General features: G+C 38.2%; 1 protein-coding gene across 1 annotated transcript in view; it reads right to left on the reverse strand.

Annotated features, from left to right (window-relative positions):
- Positions 1 to 1,047: 1,047 nt before the first annotated feature.
- Positions 1,048 to 24,786, reverse strand: part of KIAA0825 — a 230,629-nt gene continuing 206,890 nt past the window's right edge. The window contains exon 20 of the mRNA XM_084224964.1: positions 1,048 to 2,554. Coding sequence (XP_084081090.1) covers positions 2,431 to 2,554 — 124 coding nt within the window. The 3' untranslated portion in view covers positions 1,048 to 2,430. The remainder of the gene's footprint in view (positions 2,555 to 24,786) is intronic.

Below are 24,786 nucleotides of genomic sequence, written 5' to 3' on the forward strand. Positions count from 1 at the left end.
TTAACAATCTTAGGTGTACAGTTCTTATTATTCCTCTAATTTTATTTAATAAATATGAATGTTGTAGAAGTGTGTATTCAGCAATAAGCAATATTGCCAAGATGATGTCCCTTTTATACCCTAAAGGTTATTTGGAATGGATGCATTGCCAGCAGGACCAAAGAGGAATAATCTGGTATTTCTCGGTATGGTATTTCTCGGCCCTGATATTTCTCAGTAAGGATTGTGGGTCGAGTACAATTTAAAATGCACATTTGCTTGCACTCAGATACCATAAAAGATGCAGATATAAGTTTGGATAGGAAAAGCATCCAAATAAAATACTCTGCAAAGGTTCAGCTTTTATGCTGTTATGTTCTTACGCATGTTAGTCATTGGCCAGTCATCAGCGGCATTTCCCAAAGCTCAGTATTGGAGACAATATTGCTTAATATCTTTATCAATTTATTTTTATCTTCATATGGACCAGGGACTATTGGAAGCAACACACTACAACAAGGGACTAAAGGGCATCCTCAGTCAGTTTACAGATGACACCAAATTGAGCAGGAGTGTTGACCTGTTGGAGAGTTGGAAGGCTTTACAACAGATCTGGACAAGCTGGATCAGTGGTCTGAGGCCAGTGGAATGAGTATCAACACTTGTACTTGGGTCACAACAACTCAAATCAATGCCACAGGTGTGGGGCAGAGTGACTGGAAAGTGGCACTGCAGAAAAGGTGCTGGTCAACAACCAGCTGAACATGAACTAGAGTCAGCCCAAGTAGCTGAGAAGGCCAATGGTATCTTAGCCTTTATCCAAAATTGTGTGGCCAACAGGACCAGGGAAGTGACTGTATGGATATTCCCACTTAAGTGTAAATGATGGGTTTTATTCTCAATTAGCTTATTCACTTGCAAAATTTATCCTCTTCAGAGAAGGTATTTCCCAGAAGGGGAGCATCTTCACAAGAAGTATATCAGTTTCACTACATAGGCACTTTATGTGACTATACAAAAAGGTAATTATGTATGATAGATTTTGATAAAATAGCAGAGAATATTGTAAACTCCAATTTCCATGTACACTAATACATTATTTGTATGGCTTGGAATGTGTGTGCCTCATTTGTCAAAATACCAAACCTGCTCTCATGGAAGATCCCTGTAGACATGTTTCAAACCTGAAGCCCACCACTATTCTTTAAAGGTGAAATACAAGGCAAAAATAAGTGGTTTTCACACTTCATCACTTCCTTTATGATCTGAAATTACTATACTGGCAGCGGAGGAAAACATTAAATAATGTTTTAGCATTTTTTAAGTTACAGTGCCTCACAGCCCTTTTGTGTTGCAGTGTTTTAAAACGATCTTTGGAGATTTGTAAGATGAAATTGTCCACATTTTAATTTTAAGTGGTTTGATGCTTTATATGAAAAGAAAAAAGAGCAACTAAGAGGGGAAATAAACTGCATTTCAGCTAAGACCCTAAGTCAGTATTAGTAATATTGTTACCCATGATGCTGCTGAAACTTTTAGGGGAAAAAAGTATGCCTTCATCCTACTGAAGTGGACTAAGTTATGTCCATAATAGCATCTGTGTGAAGATATGCTGGGAACACAAATAACTCTGCTCAGATTGCACCCTTAGCAAGATCCTGCCAAAGTCCTTTATCAGGCAGAAAAAGTAGTTCCAGTGGACTTCTAAAGAAAGAAACTTACAGAAAAATTATGTATCATTTCTGTAGGGCTAAAGACATACTAATCAGACCTTCTGTATCAAAGCATGTTGATAATTTTAACCAGTGTGTAAGAAAAATATTTAGTATTTAGAAAATTTTGAATATCAAACCATGATTACTTTGAATATGAAGTTTTACTGAATTTATAAAAAGAAAAGTTATTATTTTCTCAATTCACTTTTAAGATAATCCTGTGAGTACTGCCTGCAAATAATTATTTTAAATAAAAAGATGCTTCTCAAAACTTCTAAAATTTCTCTATTATGTGTTTTTTAAGCCATAAAACACACTGGAGGGGAAAGGTCCTTGAGTGACACAAACTGAGGCAGACTGACTCCAACTCCAAAGTTGTGGATGGAAACCAGAAACATTTGCTTAGCTTGTGTCTAAAATGGCATTATTTTCAGAGTGAGTGAGTGAGTCTTATATTTTTGAAACAATTCTTAGTTTGTCATTCAGGTTTATGCCTCTGCAGTACTGAGATAGAACCTCGTTGTTTTATGACACTGACATTTTCCTATACTGTTCCTCACCTTATGCATATGTGAACAATTGCTTCCTGGATAGGGTGACCCGACAATAACAAGGGAACACTCTTTAGTTTAAAACTTTTTACTCAAGATACATATTTCTGAGCTTTCTAGTACTGTGAGTTATGATATTAAGTTAATCTTGTTGAATCCAGAAGAAAGGTGCTACCCAAAACCTTTCAAGGTGATTGTTTTTCTTTGTCCTCTGAGATAGGAGTCCTTTGTGTCAAATAAATATTTTTTAAGTGTTCCACCATAATTTCCTCCTCATCTTCAAGATCTGCATCTTCTTTCATCTCCCACCTGAAAGAAAAAAGCATTTTATTAATTCTTAATGCATTTTAAACTAGTCTTAGAACAAGTAAAAAAATACTGAACTCGTTTTAATCAATTCATTGCTCTCCCAAGCCATGGTTACTCCAGTTGAGATTACTGAATCACGCAAAATACAACCCCCAAAAACCTTGCCACACAGAACTTGGCACGGGCCTGAGCCAATTGACACAAATTGTCAAAGCTACTACAAAATCTTACTTATATTTACTGCAACAGTACTTTTTTTTCCATTTTATGTGTCATACACACATTAGTAGGGGTGGAAACCTTGTAAAACTTGCAGAGAAAAAGTGGAAGAGCTAACACACTTTTGGAAGTTAAGCAGATGCTCTCAATACTCTAAGTTTGCAGTGAAATATCACCACATGAAGTCCAACCCAAATATTTAATGTGAGTTGTCATAATTCTCTGGCATTGACAGTACTATTTTACAAAATACTACAAAACTGACTGACTCTTTTGCTTCTTTAACCATCAAGTACAACAACCTAACCAAAAATAGATGACATCAGATTCTTCCTTCCCCATGCGAATACTCATTTCTAGTTTAGGATTAAGAGCTAATGCCACTAAAACTGCAAAAGTGGAGGACTGTGAAGATGATTTTTTTTTTTAGCAGTAGTAGTCAAATATACAACCTTAAAAGTCATGCAGTATTCTGTTATAGAAAATCAGGATAATAAATGCAGCAAGAGTGCTGATACGTAGTCAGGTAAACTTTTTATCACTCCAATTATGCCTCCACATTGGTCACTTCTTTTACAAGTTCTGTGGATATTTTAAGAGTTTGATATCCCTTTAGTATTAATCTCATTTTCTTCTAAGTAGATAATAAAGTGTAGGCTCCCAGTTCAGACCACTTGAAGACAAAAGCTAAAACACCAATACTAAAACTAGAAATCACATTTTCAAGTATTAAAACTAGGTTATAATGAGCCCTAGAATGATGAGAAAAGTTGATGTAAAAAATCAAGGACCATTTTAGGAAACTGTCAGGAGCAATACTTTAGTCCTATCCCCACACTTCTTAAGTCCTCATTCAAACTGCAAAAATCAGAAGCCATATACAAGTTTAGATTGGTGAATAAATCAAATATAATACAGAATGGTGGAATGACTATATTTCATTTCTTATATTTGGAAGAAGAGAACAGCTAATTTTGGCACTAGAGCATGGTGTATACTTTGTACCTATTTTAAAGCTTACTAAAATCAGAAGGAGCAAGTGCTTTGTAGTAAAATCTCATTGTTAAAAAACAATGAGGAAAGAATATGTTCAAAGAACATACATAAATTAACATATGTACTTCACACCTTTACCTTGAAAACTGAATCTGACAAGCTGTATTACTGCCTGAAGGAGTATCAGAACAAGCAAAGTATACTATGTATAAAATTATAAGCACTGAATGCCTATGGTCAAGGTTTTGCAATAATTAGCTTCCTATTACTGCATTCATATGTGACTACTATCACACTTAACCTTATGTGCATATTAGCATTAGGTACAATTAATGCTCTGTCTGCTCCATTCTCTGGTTTATGATATAAAATCTGGGGTATGAACCTTTGGTGCAGTCACTTTTGCAAGCGTCCCCAGTGAATGGTTTTTAACAGGGTTTCACTTTTCCTTTTGGTAATGTATGTCTTTTGGTTTCCCCTTTCCTTTTGGTAATGTGTATCTTCTCTTCAAACCTAGGAAGAAGTTGTGCATGCCTTAATTTGAATTAATCATGGTCCTCAGCATTATTCAGAAACACTACTACATGAGCTGAATTAATTAATTTTAATTATTTTGATTTGTTGCATATTTTTACCTAGAGGAGCTGTTTGCTTAGAAGGACTGTCATAGTTACAGAGATAGGAGGTAGAGTGTAGCATTATGTAACATATCTGGGTGACCCAAAATCATGTATTCCATATCTTCTCTATATCAATCTGTGCAAGGTAATTTACAATCTCTTTAAGACCCAGAGTTGGAAGCAGAACCTCTGTGTTTTACCCTGGTTCATGGAAAGGGGAGGGGTGATGGGAACAGACACGTGGAGCTCTCTGTTTTGTCCTTTCCAGACTCCTGAGAACGTCAGAAAATGGGGTGCTCTGACAGGCTGCTAGCCATGGCTTCCCAGGAACTGATAAAAAAAATGACAGACAGCGACCCTTGCCATGGCTGCTAAAGCAACCACTGCTTTTGGAGATGTTTCTCTGGACTTTCTGCCACTGCTGCTCAGGACAGCTGCCTGCCGTCAAGAGTTGGAGCCTCTCCACAAGTTTCCAGCTGCTGAGGGGGTTGGCCCTACCTCTGCTGAGAAGTTTCTTCCGGTGTTTCAACAGCACTGAATCCTTTAGGAGAAAAATATGTTTTCTAGGTTTTATTTTTCACCACTCCCACTGTTGCCTGGGACAGAAGGCAGTTTTGGAACCATGGATGCTCATTTGGTGTGTTGTTGCCTTTGTGCCCCGTCTTGGCCACGTGGTGCAGAGAGTAGAATCGATACCATTTTGTCTGTGTTCCCCAGGACAATTTGGGGGACCACCTCTGCATTTGTGGGTGAGGGTTAGGTGTTTGCCTCTATATTTCTTGGTTATCGCTGTTTTCTTTTAGTAAGCTGTTTTTTATTTTTCACATACCTCTTCACATTTGCTTCTTGTTGGTAGAGAGGATAGGTTGAAAACTAAGGGGAGGGAAGTTATTGCAGAATCTCTGCCCTGTAAAATTTCCTTAAACTAAGACATATTTGGCACCAAGCTAAAAGGGGTTCAAGAGAGGAAGTGAAAAAAATACAAATTTGACCAAATAATTTCTATCTTGGAAATTACTACGACATTGCTTAGTCTGATCATGGCACTGTGGCACCCAACTTTGTATATGTGTCCAAATATGGGGAAGGATCTGCCTGTAATAGTGTTGTTCTTCAGGTCAGGGAGAGGAACAAAGATACAGTTTGTGTTACCAGTTTATGGAATGATAACATCAAAGGCAATGAAGATCATTTCATAAATGTATTCATTGTTGTCTGCCTGTCCAGATCTGGGTTGCTGTGTCTGGGAGCTTATTAATAACCACCCACAGCCTGTGGGGGGAAGAACGGAAGATGATTTTTCCTCTTTCCTTTCACCTCCTTCTCCCTTCAGGTCTGACACATCAATTCTTAAAACAGCTGAATTCCCTCTGGATGCTATGGACACGGTGGGAGTTCAATTGGTTGGGATGGATAAGGAGCTAGCCTTCATCAATAATGGAGGCATCAGCTTAAGACCTTGGGATGCAGGATATTAAGAAATGAAACATCTGGTGTGGTTATGGTGAGAAGCATGGAACCATGGGAGTTATTATGTTAATGTTGCTATTCCATATTAGGCAATGTTTCTAGTTCTTGTTTCTGATTGGCTAGATAAATTTTCCATACATGGTTATGTTTTTAGTTTCCGCCGATAGTTGGTTCTCTGCCCTCAGATACATTGTTGAGTTCGCCCCATTGTCTTGTCTTCGAGGTTCATCCCATACAGTGCACAGCTTTTGCTTCCTTTGTTATTTTTGCTCATTATTATATAAGTTGTCTATTTTTTGGATATCGTCATTGTTCTCATCCCTATTTCTTCTGCCACACAATTCCCAGCTGGCCCGGTCCTGAGGTCACATGCAGTGGCATGACAGGACACCATATTCTCCTTGCTGGTTCTGCTCTGTCTCCTCTGTACTGTCTACAACACATGTGGAGTCAGATGAGACCTCTAGGAAGGTGTCTTGGATTGATTTATGATCATAGCCTCTTCCATGGTCCTCTGCTTTATGTCCAAAAATTATTACTGTATCTTTAAAGCCTAGGACTGGTAGTGTGTAGGACTGAGGAGGGGGGAGCTTTGGGCTTTTGGTGGACATTTTTGAAGCCTCACTGCCCAAGCGTTCCATGGCACTGTGCAGTTTGGGTTTGTTGGCCCAGGCAAAAAAGCCTTTCACTCTTCTGGCTTGGAGAAGCTGCAGCAGCAATCTTTCATCTGCCTTGAGTGAACTGAACAGCTGGTCCAAGACTGCAGGAGTGGGACTGCCTGGAGTGGGGCTGCCCCATTCCAGCTCCAAGCCTTGGGGAGCTGAGCCAGGAAGAAAAAGAGCACCAAGAGGCTCCAGCCCAGTTGTTTGTCTGCTGTGGAGAGGGGGTGGATGCCAGACAGCCACCAGGTTTTTGCCTCCTTCTGGAACTCCTCCATGGTATATCTGCTACCCTCAGCATGAAAACCTGCGCTGTCTCATATGTGTCAGGGAGTTTAGTTTGGAAGTCTCCCTCTGAACAAATACAAAACTCTGACAACGTAGCAAAATATTTGAAATAAAATTGCTGTGTCAGTTTCAGAAAGGGGCAACTTACTGTTCTGTGCTGGGCCCTAGTTAATGCTTACCTGCATGCTTCTTGTTATTATATAGCAGCAGCTACAACCAGAAGAGAAGGAGAGCAAATTGGCAGACACCACAGTCACTCAGGCTGCAGTTAAACAAGATGGGCAGCCTAAGCCAGTAGCAGTCGCCCCTGTACAAAGGAGGGGCCAAATAAGTCCAAATCCAGTTGCCCAGTAAGATGACCATGGGGAGCTCTAGGGAGAATGTTCAAGGGGAACATCCCTTCCACACATCATGCCAACAACGCTACCTGGAGTAAGCAGATCACTCATATCACACAGCAAGTTCAGATGGGAAATCCTAATCATTCTGGATCTTGGAAATTATCACAAACTGGCCTGAAGGTGAGTGTTTTGGACTGTCCTCTGAGGAGGAGGAGGAGAAGGAGGATTAGGTGGCACATGCTGAGGAGGCCCCACCATATAACCAGCCACCAGAAAGTAAGAGGTGACACACTCTCTTCACTGGCAGTTCCTGCCTTATTGTAGGGACAAGTCAAAAATTGAAAGCTGCCATACTGGAGCCTAAGCAGCAAGTCGCAGAAACTACCAAAGGACAAGGTGGATCAAGCCAGGATGCAGAGCTGAAAACCCATCTGGCTTTGGATAGTGCCGACTGAGAGAAGTGGCCAACACTATACCTCTATACTGACTTGTGGATGGTAAGACACACTCTGTGATGGTGGCTGGAATGATGGGAAAAGGCCAATTTGCATTGAAGAAGGAAATTTGTTGAGGCTGCAAAAACCTGACTAGACATTGCTGCTTGGGTAGAGAAGATGACAACAGAAGTTTGTAGTGTGGATGCCTAGATGCCTATGAGTTGGGCTAATGAGGAGCATTGCAACAACAAATAAGTGGATTGAGCTGCCAAAATTAAAGGTAGATCTGGGCTGGCAACAGGAGGGAGAGTTATTTCTAGTTTGGTGAGCCCAGGTAATGAGGTGCCTCAAGCCATGAGTGAAGAGATGCAACATACTGATGGGTTTGTGACTGAAGGATAGACTTAACCATGGACACATATCCCACGTAATCCATGGTTATGAAACATGCACTGCATCAAGCAGGCCAAGCAGGTAAAACCCATTAGTACAGGATACAATGGGTTAAATATAAATATGGAGAGGCCTGGCAGATGGATTATATCACACTGCAGCAAACCTGCCAGGCAGGCCCTATGTTCTCACAATGGTAGAAGCTACCACTGGATGGCTGGAGACCTATCCCATGCTTCAGGCCTCTCCTGTGGCAACATGGCACCCCAGAAGGAACTGAGCAAGACAATGGGACTCATGTTAAAAAGAATGTCATGGACACCTGGGCTAGAGAACATTGTATTCAGTGGGTGTATCACATTCCCTATCACCCATGAGCCCTTGGGAAAGTCAAATGCTGCAAGGGATTGTTAGAAACCATGCTGAATGCAATGGGTGGTGGAACCTACAAACATTGGGATCTATGTTTACCAAAGACCATGGGGTTAGTTAACACTAACATGTGTTAACTAACCCCAAGCTAGCCCTGCCCAATCAGAATTCCTGTATATACCAGATGAAGTCCCCATGTGCATACGGTGCATGTTGAGATTAGTACCATCTCAAGCAAAGGCAAATCCATCCATGGGATTGTTTTTGCTCGAGGACCTGGTTAAACTTGGTGGCTAATACAGAGGGATGGGGAACATTGTGTACCTCAAGAGGACCTGATTTTGGTGAGAACCATCTGTAATGCTGAATTATATATGTAATATTGGTTGTCGAATGACACTGCCACCATAAAATATCCTCAGCAATGAATACCAACTGCTCAAGGTGCCCCAAGAATGGAATAAAATGAACTCAACAAACATCTTGGGTGAACAGTCAGTGATCACTTAAATAATACCTGTATCAATATAGTTATTTGTACGTGTATATGGCTACAGTTGAAAGGTACAAACATCTGGATGTTATGTGCATGGTATAGAATAATAATATCCTGGGTACAGAGCTGGAGTTTTCAGTGCTGTTTATTATAAATACCATTCACATCAGCCATAGGCCTGGTTTCAGCAATGATGAAGCCATGGCTGGAACAGGTTTTGGTCTGGTTCACTGAAGTGAAGCAATCAGCAGACCCCAGCAGTGTATAACTTATGGGTCTCTTCCCATCTCCACACCCTCCAGGACATTTTTGCATGACAACTGAGCTGAGAAGAGACAGAGGGACCACTCCCAAATTCATGGTTCAAAAGTGATAGCTCCCAAAGCGACAGACCCAAAACTGCAGCCAGGAATGTCTGGGCCAGGAGTCTGCAGTTTTTGGTGCCCAGTGGGATGATTTCCTTCTCCCCCAATAGGGCAGCAACCTGAGGCAGTGGCACTGACACCAACCTGTGGGAAATGGAAGCACAGAGAGCTTCCAAGGCCTCAAACATACAAGCTCAGAGATAAGAGATGGATACAGTGTTTGACCTAAGACCTTGGAGAAGGCTTGAAGGTTCAGAATAGAACAGTGAAACTGACACAAAATAGCAATAAAAATTCATAGTTTAGGCAGAAATATGTTTTAAGCAAGTAGAAATATCCCTCATATAAGTGAATAAACATGTTAAGCAAGATAGTAGAAAATTTTAAAGTTTAGCCATAGAACTTGTTCCAGAGTTAGTAAAAAGTAGAAGATACAGCAATAAGTTTCTGCAGAGTTGTATGATTGGATAAAAAGAGAGGCATTGCAGCAAATAGTGTAAAATGCAGCAATTAGCAATTGGTTTATGAAGATGCTAGTGAGCTTTGTGGAAGTAGCTGATTGGATAAGAAATTTATAAAAGACATTGTAACTCAAATTATAACAGCTTCTGATGTACGGCTTCTGATGTGATGGCATTGGATGTAACAGCCTTACGGTCTTGTCCTTCCATGAGACTGATTTTGAAATAAACCATTTTTTAACTGCCTCGTCAGTCAACCCCGTCTACTCTGTATCCCGAAAACCAGCAGAGTCTGGCTGAGCTGAAAGGGAGTCCAGCAGGGGGCAGGAAGAGGTAGCAAGCGGTAGGAGTGACATCCCAAGACGCACCCTGTGGTCACACAGAGGGATCAGGGAAACTGGCACTGCAGGCCGGGACCTGTGCCAGACAACGCTAGCACATGCCATCTCTCACCAGAATCACATCACAATCCCCTGCATTCCGGGGGTTTTTTTCTTCCAGAGGGGACGGTTTAGCCAGGAGAGCCTCTCTGCCATCTTGTCTCTGTCCTCTGGAGCACATGAGCTGCCACTTTGTTTTCTTTGTTCTCAGAGGAACCAGTTGACTCAGCACCTGTGTATCTAGGGATTTTTGTTGTTTTCTTTGCTATTCCTGTTTTTTTTAGTAAAATATTTTTGGGTTTTTTTTCACTTATATCTTTTTTGCATTTGTCTCTCCTTATCAGTAGACAGGGAGAAGGGAGGTAAATTTCAGAGTCTTTGCACCATGAAATTGTCTTTGCCTAAGACAAGGACAACGACCAAAAATGCTAAATAAAGTACATTCAGAGCAGTTATTGGCTAATGGAAGTTTAACAATAAATCAGCATATTCTTTTTGAAGATAGTGATTTCATACTTCTCAGCATATTTCATTGAATATTAAACAGTAGCATTGGTAAAAATCTTCAATATCATCCAGTTTGGACATTCTTTAGCGTTCACTTTATAAGAGGTTATCCTAATATATTTCCATTTTATCCAAAAGTAATCTATTTTTAAAGCATTTATGCAGATCCAATGATGTGTATTCACTTAACAGCATCCGTGAGTTAAAGATCTATGAAATGAGGTTGACCAACATCTGGTCCCTTATTAATTGAGAAATTTTTCCAGTTTTGTGCTTTAAGTCTGGGGACAATATATTTTTTTAAAAGAGTTACTGGACTGTAAGGAAGAAGGCTGTAACACATGTTTATTGTTCTAAATGGGATGAGAAAATAGCTGCTTGTGTTTAAGTGGAAAAAGCCAATGTTTACTAGTAGAAATTTTGCCCAAAATAGATGTTTTTACTAGCATATCAAAACCATGTGACAATTGTTCTGGCAATAGTAATTGACACAAAGCCAACTAGCCAGTTAAAGTAATGTGAATATGAATAGAATTACCATCAGGAATTACTTTCAAAATGCAAGGGTCATCAATTGAACAGCCAACTTGCACACTTCTGTTGTTTCAAATCATTAGTAACACAGCTCTTAGAAAAAAATTTCAAATTTAGAGGTTGTGGATACAGGTTGTGGAAACAGGATATAAGATGAAACACACAGGACAAAAGGAGCAGGAAGTGTTAGCACATGGCCAGTGCAGAGTTCAGCAAACAGTAACTCAGGTAAAGGAAAGGTAGGGACATCCCTGTATGGTGAACTGTGATGTTACTGGTTAGCAAGTACAGTATGTTACCATGTAAAGCAATGTTTAAGGTCATCGGATGATTGTAGTCTTAAGAGGTCCTATATAAACGCCTTGTTGGGCCCAATAAATCAGCTACTGATCATCAGACTGCCAAGTCATCCCTGCCTCTTGAATCCTGACAGGAAGTAGCATATGTTTTATTTCAGTCTGATATATCTTGGAACATTAAATAAAATCAGGATGTTAAAAGAATATTGGAATTATTTGAAGCAACCCATTATGCCACCACCTACAATTTGCTTAGAGTTTACATAACCATAAAAAGATGAATTCAAGTGTCCAGTACTCCCAATTTTAGTATGCTATTCATATTTAAAAGAAAGCACATGTTTAGAATAAAATGCCATCACCTTTGTAATCTTTAGGGTAGAATCAAAAATTGTCAAACCAATAATAACTTGTGAATGTAGATAATTAAAAAGAAATATATTTTCAGAATATTCTGAAATATCAAATTATGTAGGTGATGTACTGTGTGAACATGATGTAAATCACTTATACACTTTTTTCTGTATACCTGTTCCTTTCTGTGTTGCATGTGGCTAATCAAGGCGGGGGAAATAGTGTATTTTTCAGATAGATAAAGCAAAACACATCAGCACAGATAAATATAGGAATCACTGATGTTTTCTGCTGGTCAGCTTACACCTTAGATCATGAGGTCAGAGGAGAGGGCTTCTGTTTCTCCTCATAAATAAGAAGCAAGAGAGGAAGTCTTGGCTTGCACATCCACAAGCTAACAGAGTGCTAGGAGGAAGTATTCAGTAACCCAGGAAGATCAAGTGATTCCAGCTCAGGTGTCCTTAGCTATTTATCAATTGTGCTCTTGTGCTCTCCTTACTTATAAATAGCATCAATATGTCCATTAATATAAATCGCTACACATAATTTTTGTAATGCTTTTGTTTCTCTTTATTGAATTGTAGAAAGTAAAGAAGTTAAATCTGTTTGCAGAGATGAAGAGAAAAAATTCTCAGTGTACCTGTAAAAAGCATGCTGAGCAGTCCCCATTATTTACTTCTTTAGACTAGCCCCATAACATCTACTGCATGCATGAAGTTGCTTATCTGACAGTCTGAACCAAGAAATGTGCAAATGCACTAATTGTGCAAATGCATATATTTCAATACCTATGCATAGAACATACTTGCATATACCTACACATACACACACATACATTCCCATAGCCACACAAGTAACAGAGGAATGATGTAGGCATTCAAGAGGGCTGATTTTATGGAAGAAAGGGGTCAGTAACACTATGTCTAAGCTAAGTGCTTGGAGGTAAATACTCAAAGGATTACATCTGTTCAGTAATTTAAAATAACTTGATAATTGTGGATTGAATTTAATTATTTTGAGTCTTTAATTTTTCAAGAATATCAAAGAAGGAAGTATGTTATAATCAGAGTGCCAAAGATATATTAATTCAGGAAATGCATACGACTTACCTGCCTATGATTACACGATAGAAATGCTTCTACTAAAAATACCCTGCTCTTCACATCATAAGCTACTTGTTCCCTCCCTTTATGCATCACCTTTTTATTTCAACCTCCAAAGCCTTTCCATTATGGATGTTGAAAACCCAGTGTAAATATTTTAAAGGATTAAACTTTCAAATATGGTTACTGTGGCATATGTATGTTCTGTAAATACAAATACAAGATATATCTGCTGAGAAACAATATTTGATAATCTGACAGTGTTGAGGCTTAACAGTATAAAAAATTCATATTTTGTCAACAAGGAACTTTCTCCATTTTTTAAGGAGCGGCTACTACAATAGCAAAAAATGATAAATATTTTAAAAACATAAGATTATTATGACTGTATTATAATTCTTAATGCATTGAAATATTAACAAATACTAATTTTATTGCTTTTAGAAGGATTTCACTCAGTTCATAACTTGCAGAAAAATATATGTGCTATGTAAGAAGGACACTTAGGGGAACCAGGAAGCTGACTTGAATTGGTAACAAATGGTTTTACTCAAATTTAAGCAAATGCTGGCTACTAAAAACCCTTGTCCTTTCATGCCCATGGCTGTTTGACCTGCAGCAAGAATACCCCAGTTTTTTTGAGGAGCAAAAAAATTTATTTCAACAAGCTCAGAAATTTAGCAGATGCTTCTTTTATTTTCAAAAATTGGTACCTGTTTGCATAATCCTGTCTCACTCTTCCTGAAGATTCCCAGGGACAGACTGAAAATGCAGCAACCAAGCACAGATACCATCCCAAAGAAGAGCAAAATAATCAGTAGATAAAAATCTACAAGCCAAACAAATAAATTTCAGACTAGCATACGAAAAAAACAGAGAGGAGATGGACAGGATCTCTGTCCACAGCAGGCTTCACTGTTGGTCATTCAGGTCTTCACTGCTGAACTGCAATCCTCTACAGAAAGTTTGTTTCTGTTAGGAACTGAAAAACTAGCAATTTCTCTCGGTTCATTCCAAGAAAGATGATATTGCCTACATCAGTGTAATAAATATCCACATCCAGAAAGCCACAAAAGCTAAGAAGAGAAAGGGTGGTGAAATGATAACTGGCAGTTCTGGAAATTCATCATGCAGACCTGACACCTTGCAACCAAGTGGAAAGGAAGAGCACTCAAAAAACAACACTCCCAAATTAATTGGCAAAGACCTTTACTTTCTCTGCTTAGTCAAAGCCACTCCTTAAACTGTTATTAACTGGAAGGAAAATGAATAAACAAAGGTGAATTTCATTTGTTTTTAACCCACTACAAAGACTGGTGACTTTAAAGAACAGCATGCTAAGCCCTGGAAAAGTGAACTTATGGAAGGCATCTATAGAAAGTTAACTTCATAATGCTGTGTATTAAATACATTTTATAATAATGCTAATTAATTTACTCAAAATGTATACACATGGAAATCTTTTAACTGTAAATAGTTTTTACTATATTTCAAGATACTTTATTTAGAGGAGTTTCTAAATGTGGTGATGATTAAACAGAAATATGAAAAAATGAAATAATACATCTCATATATCTTAATATATCTCATATTTACTGTAATTTTTTCTACTCCTTCATTCTTTTGAAAGTTAAATACTACAGTTTTGCTTTAAAAATAATAAAAAAAACCCCTTCAAATCTTGTTTAAAAAATCATAAGGCTCTAGTTTTCAAATTAACTGAGTAGAATAATTTAAATTTATTAGTGAATGCAGGGATTGAAGAATTTTCTTCTACTTAAGAACTACAAAAGGAGTTGGGTTATTGACATTATTTTTTTATTAATCTGTTAGGGTTGTGACAGCCCAAACCTGTGGCATGTCTGCAACCAGGAAACTCATGAAAACATGGGTTTACAAATTCTACTAACCCAATTTGGTGAACATTTTTTTACAGATGTATACCTTCTTTAACATAATTTTCAAGAGGAAAATGCATTTCATAGCTAAAAATCTAAGTACCTTCAGAAAGTTTAACAGGTTGGCCTTTGCCAGCCAGGACCACTGCAGCTTTGGTCAGAGATATGGGGAGAACAAGAGAAAGTGTACAGCATGCCATCATGCTGCAGCAAATTGATACAGGGATGATTTGACTAATTCCTCAACACAGGAGAAAGAATGACTGTGGGATGGGCGTATCTTTCTAATTCAAATTACTCATTGGAGACATGGGAGTGACAGAGAAAGCGTCTCTTACGTACTGGTGAGGTCCTCACCTGCCAGGCCTTTGTCTCTCTGCGTGATGAACTGTAAAAGGTTTGGATTTCATCTTGGAAAAGGTTGGGAACATGTTTCTAAATCTCAGAAATCCTTCCATGACAGGAATATAATTTATCTGTCAAGTGTATTGAAATCATAGACTCATAGAAACATTAATGTTGGAAAAGACCTTCTGGATCATCAAGTGCAACCTTTGACAGAACACCACCATGTGAGCTAAACCATAGCACTCAGTGCCACCTTTAGTGCTTTCTTGAACACCATCTGAGGTGGTGGCTCTACCACTTCCCCAGGCAGTTCATTGCAGTGTCTAACAACACCTTCAGTGAAGAAATTCTTCCTGATGCCCAAACTGAACCTCCCACAATGCAGTTTGAGGCTATTTCCTCTTGTCCTGTCATTAGCTGACTGGGAGAAGGGACTAACACCTACCTTGCTACACCATCCTTCCAGACTTGTAGAGAGTGATCAGGTTTCCCACAAGCCTCCTTTTGTCCAGGCTGAACAACCCCAGCTCTTTCATCTAAACTGTGACCCTCCTCCTATAACCTGCTTCCTAGACCCTTCACTAGCTCTGCTGCCCTTTTCGGACACACAGGGGGACAATCGCTGCCCTGGCCCCGCTGGCCACACTATTTCTGATAAAGACCAGGATGCCATTGTGCTGCCTGCAAACTTACTGAGGGCGCACTCAATCCCCTCATCCACACCAGCAATAAAGACACTGAGCAGGACTGGGCCCAGTACTGAGCCTTGGGGATTCCCAGCAGTGACTGACCACCAACTGCAGCACCATTCACCCCCACGCTCTGGGCCCAGCCTCCCAGCCAGTTCTTAACCCAGTGAAGTGTGCACTTGCCCAAGCCACAGATTCTGCCAGATTCTCCAGGAGGATGCTGTGAGAGACAGCATCAAAGGCTCTGCTGAAGTCCAGATACTCAAAATCCACAGCCTCTTCTCATTCACTCAACAGCCTACCCAGTCATAAAAGGAGATTAGGCTGGTCAGGCAGGACCTGCATTTTCTAAACCTGTGCTGGTTGGGCCTGATTCCATGGTTGTCCTGTACGTGCTGCATAATGGCATTCAAGATTATCTGCTCCATAACCTTGCTGGACACTGAGGTCAGGCCTGTAGATCCCCAGGATCCATCTCACCCTTCTGGGCATCACATTGGTCAGCCTCCAGCCATCTGGGACACCCCCAGTTAGCCAGGACTGATGATAAATGATGGAGAATGCTGTGAAGTCCCCTCTTCAGAAGTCCAAGTTAGAGGTTTTGTTGACAATCCAGATACTAGTTGGACATTTTGGAACATTAAGGGAAAAAAAAGCAAAAAAAAAAAAAAAGCAAAAAAAAAAAGCAGACAGGTGGAAGCTAAAATATCTGGAAAAGAAGTATTATTTAATCCCATTTTCAGCATTTTAAACAGAAATGTTAACTTCTTTGTAGCTGCTCACACATTTCAGGAGAACATGGCACTAAGCAACACCATTAGATTGACACTGACTAGGACAGGTCTGAGATATCAAAAAGATAAAACCCATAATAATTCATTGCAATATTTGAACTCCTGGTAATGTACTTTGTACTTCTAAAGATCAGAAATCAGCACAATGCTCTGTGCTTTCATAAAAAGAATAATTCCTGCATAAAAAACAGTCAAAGAAATAAAGAAATTAGGAATATTCCAATAAATAAGCCAAAGCTAGTGCAATGTTTCTTTTTTGAAATTCTAATTTTCTCTAAACTTCTGCTCAAAGTAAACAGCATTCTGGAGCATCATGTGCACTTTATTCTAGGATAAAATATCAAAAGACTAAACAGTTGAAAAGATATTGGAATAGTTTTAATTATTCAGTATTCTTAGCGAGCTTGACATATCTGGAAATTACAAAGAGCCTTAGGACCATTAAACCTTCTGTGTCTGCTGCAGCTGGCACCTGGAATGTCTATGTCTATCAGAAAAACTAAGCAAGCAGTTTTTCTGATTTCTAAGTATCTAAACCAGTCACAGATATGGCTGAAACCATGAAAATAGAAGTGGACACGGTGTAAAAGTATTCCTTTTTGTCTAATTACAACACCTCTCAGTGACTGAGTTACTTCCGAGGAAGAGATGATGTGCTTGTAACAGCTATTTAAGATTCTTATGATCATGAGAACTTTTGACAAGCGGTAGAATCCCAGAAGATAAGGAGCTCCAGCACCAGTATCCAGATGGCTATGGAACCACCGTGAGAAAGGAAAAGATGTGGCTGCAGATGGAGGCCATGCAAAGGTAGGGCAGCACTCACCCAAGACACACATCCTTGCTCGAGTTCCTGAAGGTAACTACAACAAAGCACAGCACAACCACAAGAATGAGGCCAAGAAGTGGGCACGGACTGCAGCGGGGAAACAAGGTCACCCAAGACTCCCAAGGCCCTCCAACCCATTTCCAGAAAGATCTGAAAGAATGGACTGACTATGTGTGGTAACTAATTTGCATAGAAAGTGAGCTATCCTTAGGGTGGGGAAAAGCTGTAAGAATGTACCCCCACCGAGCATGGATGTATGCCTTTCTGTTGGCTAGACTGAAACTGGAACTTTCTGTTGGCTAGACTGAAACTGGAACTAATTGATTGATTGATTGATTGATTGATTGATTGATCAATCTCCCTCCATTCTCCATGACAAGCTTGTAATTTATAATAAAATTTGTTGAGTTTTTGTGTACTCTCTGACTATTGTCATTTCTTTTGACCATAAGAATCTACAAATCTTGGGTGCTCCCTTTCACCTAAGAGTGAGATGTCACACAAGTCAAGCACAAAATGGTGACAGGTCTGGCTCATTTTTATCCTGAACTTATATAAATTGTGGTTAAATAAACAGCATACCTACATTTTCTAGCTTAAATAGTCCCTCCCAACCAACATTTAACATCTCTGTTCTCTTTTTCAGATGTGGGCATACTGGTGTTTAAAATCCAACTGCAGTTGTGCGGAAAACAGACAAGTATATTTTCCCATCAAAAAGACTCTATCTCTTTCTTATTAAAGATGAGTAAAAAGAAGAAAAGGTACAGAATTTCATTCTCTGCCTTGAAATTTCTTTTAACTGTGAAGCGGCACACTAAAATCCACATAGAAAAGTCATTAGAGGATCAGGAGATATGGGTACCATGGGAAAGAGTAACTTAACAATAGGCAAGTATATGTAGAAAAAAATACAATGGAGTGTATGTAAAATGCTTCAAACAGTTTAATAAAATTGACATCATGCTAAAATAGGAGAGGAACTGTTTACATATACATGTACATGTACATTGTATAAGTTTTGCCCATGTTTGTGCCAACCAAAAATAACCTCCTGTCCCTCTCACATCCACTATTGCTGCTGTGAATTTGACTGTCAGGTGTAAGAAGCCAAAAGAGAAGTGACAGCATCACTGATGGCACAAAATATGGAAAAGGCAGAAACATGGAAACAGATATGCTTAAGCAGTTCCTTTATTTTTGGCAAAGCTGCCAGATTTGCACTCAGATCTATCTTGAAAATTTGTAAACTAGGAATATTTACACATGCAGAGATATGTGAATATTGATGTGCAACTCCTTGCACAATACAGCATCACCCAGGTATCTATTCAACAGACTCACCTCCCAAGACTGGGCTATGACTGGGCTAAGCAAGTAATTAAAAAATTTTAAAACTACAACACTGGATTAAATAATATCCAAAGATAAAGCAAAGGGTTATTAAATATATAAATCACAAACTGATAAATCTTAAAACAGAGAGTGAGAAGAGTATTTATCTTGGAGGAATATATTAAACGGATGGAAATATAAGTAGATAGGAAAAGTAAATTATACAATTATTTCAAATATGAAAATATTTTTTAAGACTAAAAGCATTTTACAACTTTATGGAACTAGCTGAAATTCCCCCCAGAAAAGAAGGCATGAAGATAAAAGGAACAAAACCTATATGCACAGAAAGCTAGGTCAAACAAAAACAATTATATTAATCAGCACAGACTATTTGTTTATGCCAGAAGAAAATTGTGTCTGGATTAATATTCTCAGTATCTGTAAATGGTATTGCAGATCATAAAGCTATTAATCATGTAAAAATCTATGTTTGCTAGACAGACATATCAACTATGGAAATTAGTAACTCATAATAATTTTTTACAAAAGTCAAAGAAAAAAACAATTTAAAAGGCTCATGGCAAAACTGTATTAAAATTTTTAAGTATGTTTCAATGTAAAAATATAAACCCAAAGAACAAATCACCAAAAAAGTTCTAGTTGGAACTTTGGTTTTACTATTTGGTTTTACTACACCACATAGCAGTGCATAGCAAAATAGAATGGGCACTTTCTGGAAAGTTGTGTAGAAATCTGTAAAACAAGACTATTTGACTTGGTAATAAATAATGCTCAATTTAACTTTAAATACTAGAAGAAGGGTCCAGCAGACATATTCTGTGACAGAAATTAAAATACATTAAGCTTTTCCATATGACAGTACACATATAAGATATGAAGATGACAGTACACATATGCTATTGTACAAGTATCTCCTTGCAAAACATGAGTGCAAGTAACATTTCTCCTTGTACTTAAAAGGTGGACAGTGAATGAAATGAGAGCAATTTAATAGAACAGAATAAATTTTTATGTTCTTTTGCAAAAGGAAGAGGAGAGTTTCTGAGCCTAGCACTGCTGACACAAACCAGGGCTTGTACTGACTGCCAGTGAAAGCTGCAACCCGTAAATATCCTTTCCTGGATGAGACACTAAAAACTTTGCTATCAGGAATGACTACATCATGGCCAGCTATCTACATGCCCAAGAAGATCAAGTAAGTGCATGGGAGTTGCTGACACCTTATGCTACAGTCAAGTATTTTTTACCTGAACTACCCTTTCAGTTAGAAGAAGACATTTGACTGATTTGTGGTCCTGAGAAACAGTATTACTGTTTGCTGCTTTCTTTAGGCTCATTATGCTTATATTAGCTTATCTATTCTGTATTAAAGACTCAACTTACTATGAACTCAGTTTTCATTAATAAAAACCACATCCAAACACACACACAAAGAAAAAAAGCAAAGAAACAACAATTTATTAGGACTTAATGTGTCTTGCTTCTGAACAATGAATTGTAAGGCTCAGCATGTGACAGTTAATGGTCTTCAGGCAGGTTGTGTGATAAAGCACAGGATGCATTAAAAAGCCCATTTTTTCCCTTTTAACTGCTAGTTCTATGCCCTCTTTATTTTTCTAAATTTGCTGAGCCTCTCTCTTTCTTTATGTTGTGGTAGTGAAGCAGATTGCTGATAGCACAATACCTAGCACAACATGTCTTCTGCAGCAATTTTGCAGGTAATTTCCTCAAGCACAAAAGAGACAACAGATATAGGACAGAGCTAGTCTGTAATTTACTTGTGCATAAGAAATTATCAATTTTGTCACTTCTCTAACAAAATCAAAATAATTTTCATTTCTTGGATTGATTTTTAACTGTGCTATTACAATATTATCCAATACAAGAAGTATCATACATATTTAATTTTATGTCAGAGATAAAACATTTTTGTGGAAGGAAGAGGAGGATAAACTGACAGAAGGTGAAACAATTCTTCATGTTAAAAATACCCAGCATGAAAACATAGTTGCAAGGAAGGTATATTGTAAAGTATGCATTTATCCAATAATTTTAAATACTGTAATTACACTGACTGCTCATCAAAAGACTTTTAAGGCTCATTAAAATCATAAAAGATTTCTAATTAAATCTATATTTAAATGAAGTTTCTATAACATATCTGCATGGTGCTTTGAATCAGACAACAATGTTCTGGTGAAAAATCAAATTGAAATTTAGGTAAGAATTAAAGCTTAGAGATGGGGACACAGTGGCTGTTTTTTAATTCAAATTGAATATTACTGTGTTGTATCCATCTTTAGCCCAAACTTGTGCATAAAACAGTCAATCTTCATAAAATTTCATGTGCCAAATATTGTAGTACACATTTTTAATGGAAATAGTAACTTTCCAATTTATTAATTGGTGCAAGTGGCATTTCCTTATATCTGATTTAACTGATGCTATTAGAAGGGGACAAGGTTTGTGTTCTTATTAGTCAAAACCAGGCTGAAGCACAAGCATCCACCCATATGTGTTCTTAGTCACTCTATTAATCCCTTTCAGACATGAGTGCCAGCCAAGGCACTACAATACTGGGGCTTTGTCCAGTGCACTGTGATGGTCCTTTAATATTTCTGCATTGAATATCCCACTAAGTGCCCTTCTTTCAGACTACACAGTTTCAAGTCCTTGAGGACTTACATCACTGTCTATCTTCTGATCTCAAACAGCTTTGGTGTTTCTCAGGTTTATCAACAGCATTGCTCTTTCTCAGTCTTATTAAGATGACTGCTCTCTTTATTCCTCCAAGGATGTCACTGTGATGCAAGACTACTTGTCTGCTAAAGGTCTTTATTGTCATTTTGAGAACTGGACCAATGGACTTTCAAAAGTTTTACAACCCAGTCTTCAGCCAGGTTCCATAGGTTAAGGCTCAAAATGTATGCAAACATTGTCCATTAGAGTCTGAACTTATTAAGTGCTATTCACCATCAAACTTGGAAGGGATGTATAGAAGTCATCTAGCCCTGCACTAAAACCAGGTGTAACTATGTTGATTTGCTCAGGTCCTTGTCCAGAGAATCCTGAATGTCCTCTATGCACAGAAACTCCATAACATCTTTGGGCACTTGCTCCAGTGTTTGATCCTCAAACTCAGCAGAAATATATGTAGGTATCCCTACCTATTTTCAACCTTTGTGGAACTGTATATCATTTGCTAACTATATTTACTAATTTTTTTTCAAATTTTAGATGTAGCTCTAGCAAACTAGTAAATATGAAGCTGTGTTAGAGCTTTCTATGACTAAAAAAGGGAGACATGGCAAAGTGGCTTCCCCATCCCTCCTGGTCACAGTGTCAGGTGAGCTCCTCTGCAACCAGGCAGTGTTTCAGCAGCAGGTGAAGCTGGTGAGGCAGAAATTCATTTCCAAAACTCAGTTTCAAAGGAAGAATATTTTATAAGGAACCTCAGCACATTAATATTGTGAGAGGTCAGAAGTTTTGTCCATCCTTCCTGGCTCTTGAGAGCCTGTATTCCAACAGCAAGTGCTCTCTGTCCAGCCTGAGCAAAAAGAGAGGTACCACCTAGCATGTCTGGGCACTGCTAGCAGATTCTGTCTTTTCAGACAAAATAAGGTAGCATACAGAGTAAATGATTTGAACTATTTTGTAGGATTTTCACTCTTCATTGTCTGCACACGATATGAGTATTAATTTTCTATGGGATGTCTACTTTGTCATTTCCTCCTCTTCAATCCATCCATGTTTGAAATTCACAGACTCGTATAATAGTTTGGGTCAGAAGGAATCTTACAGATCATCTCATTCTACCTCCCATCATGGGCAGAGATACATTCCACAAGACTAGGTTGCTCAAAGCCCTAGCCATCAAACTGCTACCCTTGACATTCCTCTTTTTTCTTTTCCCCTCTCTTTCTCTTCAGTCTTTTCCCCAAATGCTCAAGGGGCAAAAGGCAAAAAGTTAGACATGTCTCCCTCTATGCACATATTCTTTTGTGTGTGTTTACAAACAGAAGGCTAAGAATGTAACACAAAAAAAGCTACAGATCTGAAGAAATGAAACTCAGCTGCAGTTTTAGCAATCAGCAATCAGCCTACATAAATTCCAATGTTTACAGAAATACAATAAAGACCTCCTTGAATCCTCCCAAAGATTAATTAGAAAGCTGGTGTTACAGATTTTTCTCTCATGTGTAGTCATCTTGTGGACCTTACCATTAAGAACGAATAAATAAATGCTTATTTAAGTATAAACTGGTTGATAGGTGGTGAAAAAGAGTGATCTCGGGGTTCATGCAAAAAGGCTATCTTGTCATGTTACTTTGGTGGACAAAACAATACCAAATAAAAGTCAGTTATTCAAGTACCTGGTATTATGAATTACTCAGAAAAACTCACTATTGTTTTTCTATTATTAGTGCAACATGCCAGAAGTACAGAGCTGCATACAGGGTACACTGTTTTCATATCATTTTTGCATTAGCTGCACTAAAAATTTGAAACAAAACCAGGAAACTACAAAAGCTATAATCAGGTATAAACAAACTACATATAATTTATGTCAAAATTATCTGTATATTGAAAGGTAATGTTATGTTTTTACCGTTCAACCATTGTATTCTCAGTATATAAATTTCTATAAAATTTACTGACATCATTAATGCATCCCACAGATTCCCTGGCACATTTAATGATATATTCTGTCTAGCACAATATGATAATAAACCATCATTAACTTTTTGTACACAAACCTCCCGACATAATACACAAAGAGGCAGGTCAAGGCTATCTAAAAGCCCTAATAGTTCCAGTTCTACCCCTCTGATTTACATTTTCTCAAGTAAGTCATAATTTTAAGAGAAATAAGGAGAGAAATAAATACCATTTGTACATGCATAATCAAGTATACATTTGGTCATTATATCTGAGATTACTTAAACCACATTAAAAGACATGAGAGCCTTTGACTTGCTCTGAGTTAATACAATATTATCTTCGTAGACTAAGCAGAGCAATTTTTTGGAAGTGTGGCACAGGAAAACTGTAATTTTGTCATTTACATATCTTGCAATATAAAATCCTTGCTTGTTTAAGCACAAATTTTTTTTTTTTTTGCATGTTTAGGCAAAGGATGGGGCTACCATGGGAGATTTTGTTCCAGTGCAAGCCAGGCGGGAGAGACATGCCTACTTTACAAATTTCCTGAAGATAAAAGGAACTTTACCCCTCTGGTTGTTTCTTCTCTTTTTGCTCCCTCCAGGGCAATGGACAATATGAAAAGAAAGTGCAAACCCCCACAACAACTGAAGCAATGCTTAGCTTCAATTCAGAGGATTCAAGAACCTCTGCCTTAAAGAATATTTGACTTTAAATACAGACAGCAGAATTTCTTAGGCACAAAAATCACACTCAAAAAAAAGAATAGATTAAAATGCACACAGCATCCTTAAAATCAGAACTTAACAGTATTTTAATTTTTTTCCTACAGAAATTAAAAAATTATATAATTGATAAAATTAATGGGACAGGTTTGCTATATTCTTTAAAATAAAATATCCACCTGTATTCTGAAATAGCATAGGATGTCAGACAGTAAGCACATCACTGGGTCTTGGCAAAATTAAATTTAAATAAGATATGTAGTGCGTTGTGCACTGGTAGGAAGCACATGAATTAATTTGACCTGTCAGCGGAAAGTTGAAGGGGGCATGCCCAAGCTTTGATAAATCCTCATGCTACTTTATTAATTAACATCTTTAAAATCTACCCCTACTGAAAACACCCTTAATATTTAACTTATTTTGTCTTCTAATCTCTTTTCTGTACCTGGAGTTATGTGATGGAAATTATATTCCTGATTTCTCACATGACTGCATTTTACTCTTTCTTTTGTTTCAATACACGGTTTGACAGCACACAAATTTTGTGCGGAAATGCCTGGGCTGATACTTTGAACCGATTCACCACCCAAGTGGCTACATTTGGGCTAAATGAGGTGTGAAGAGGCTCATCTAG

Source organism: Fringilla coelebs (genome assembly GCF_963513975.1).
Source record: "Fringilla coelebs genome assembly, chromosome: Z".
NCBI lineage: Eukaryota > Metazoa > Chordata > Aves > Passeriformes > Fringillidae > Fringilla > Fringilla coelebs.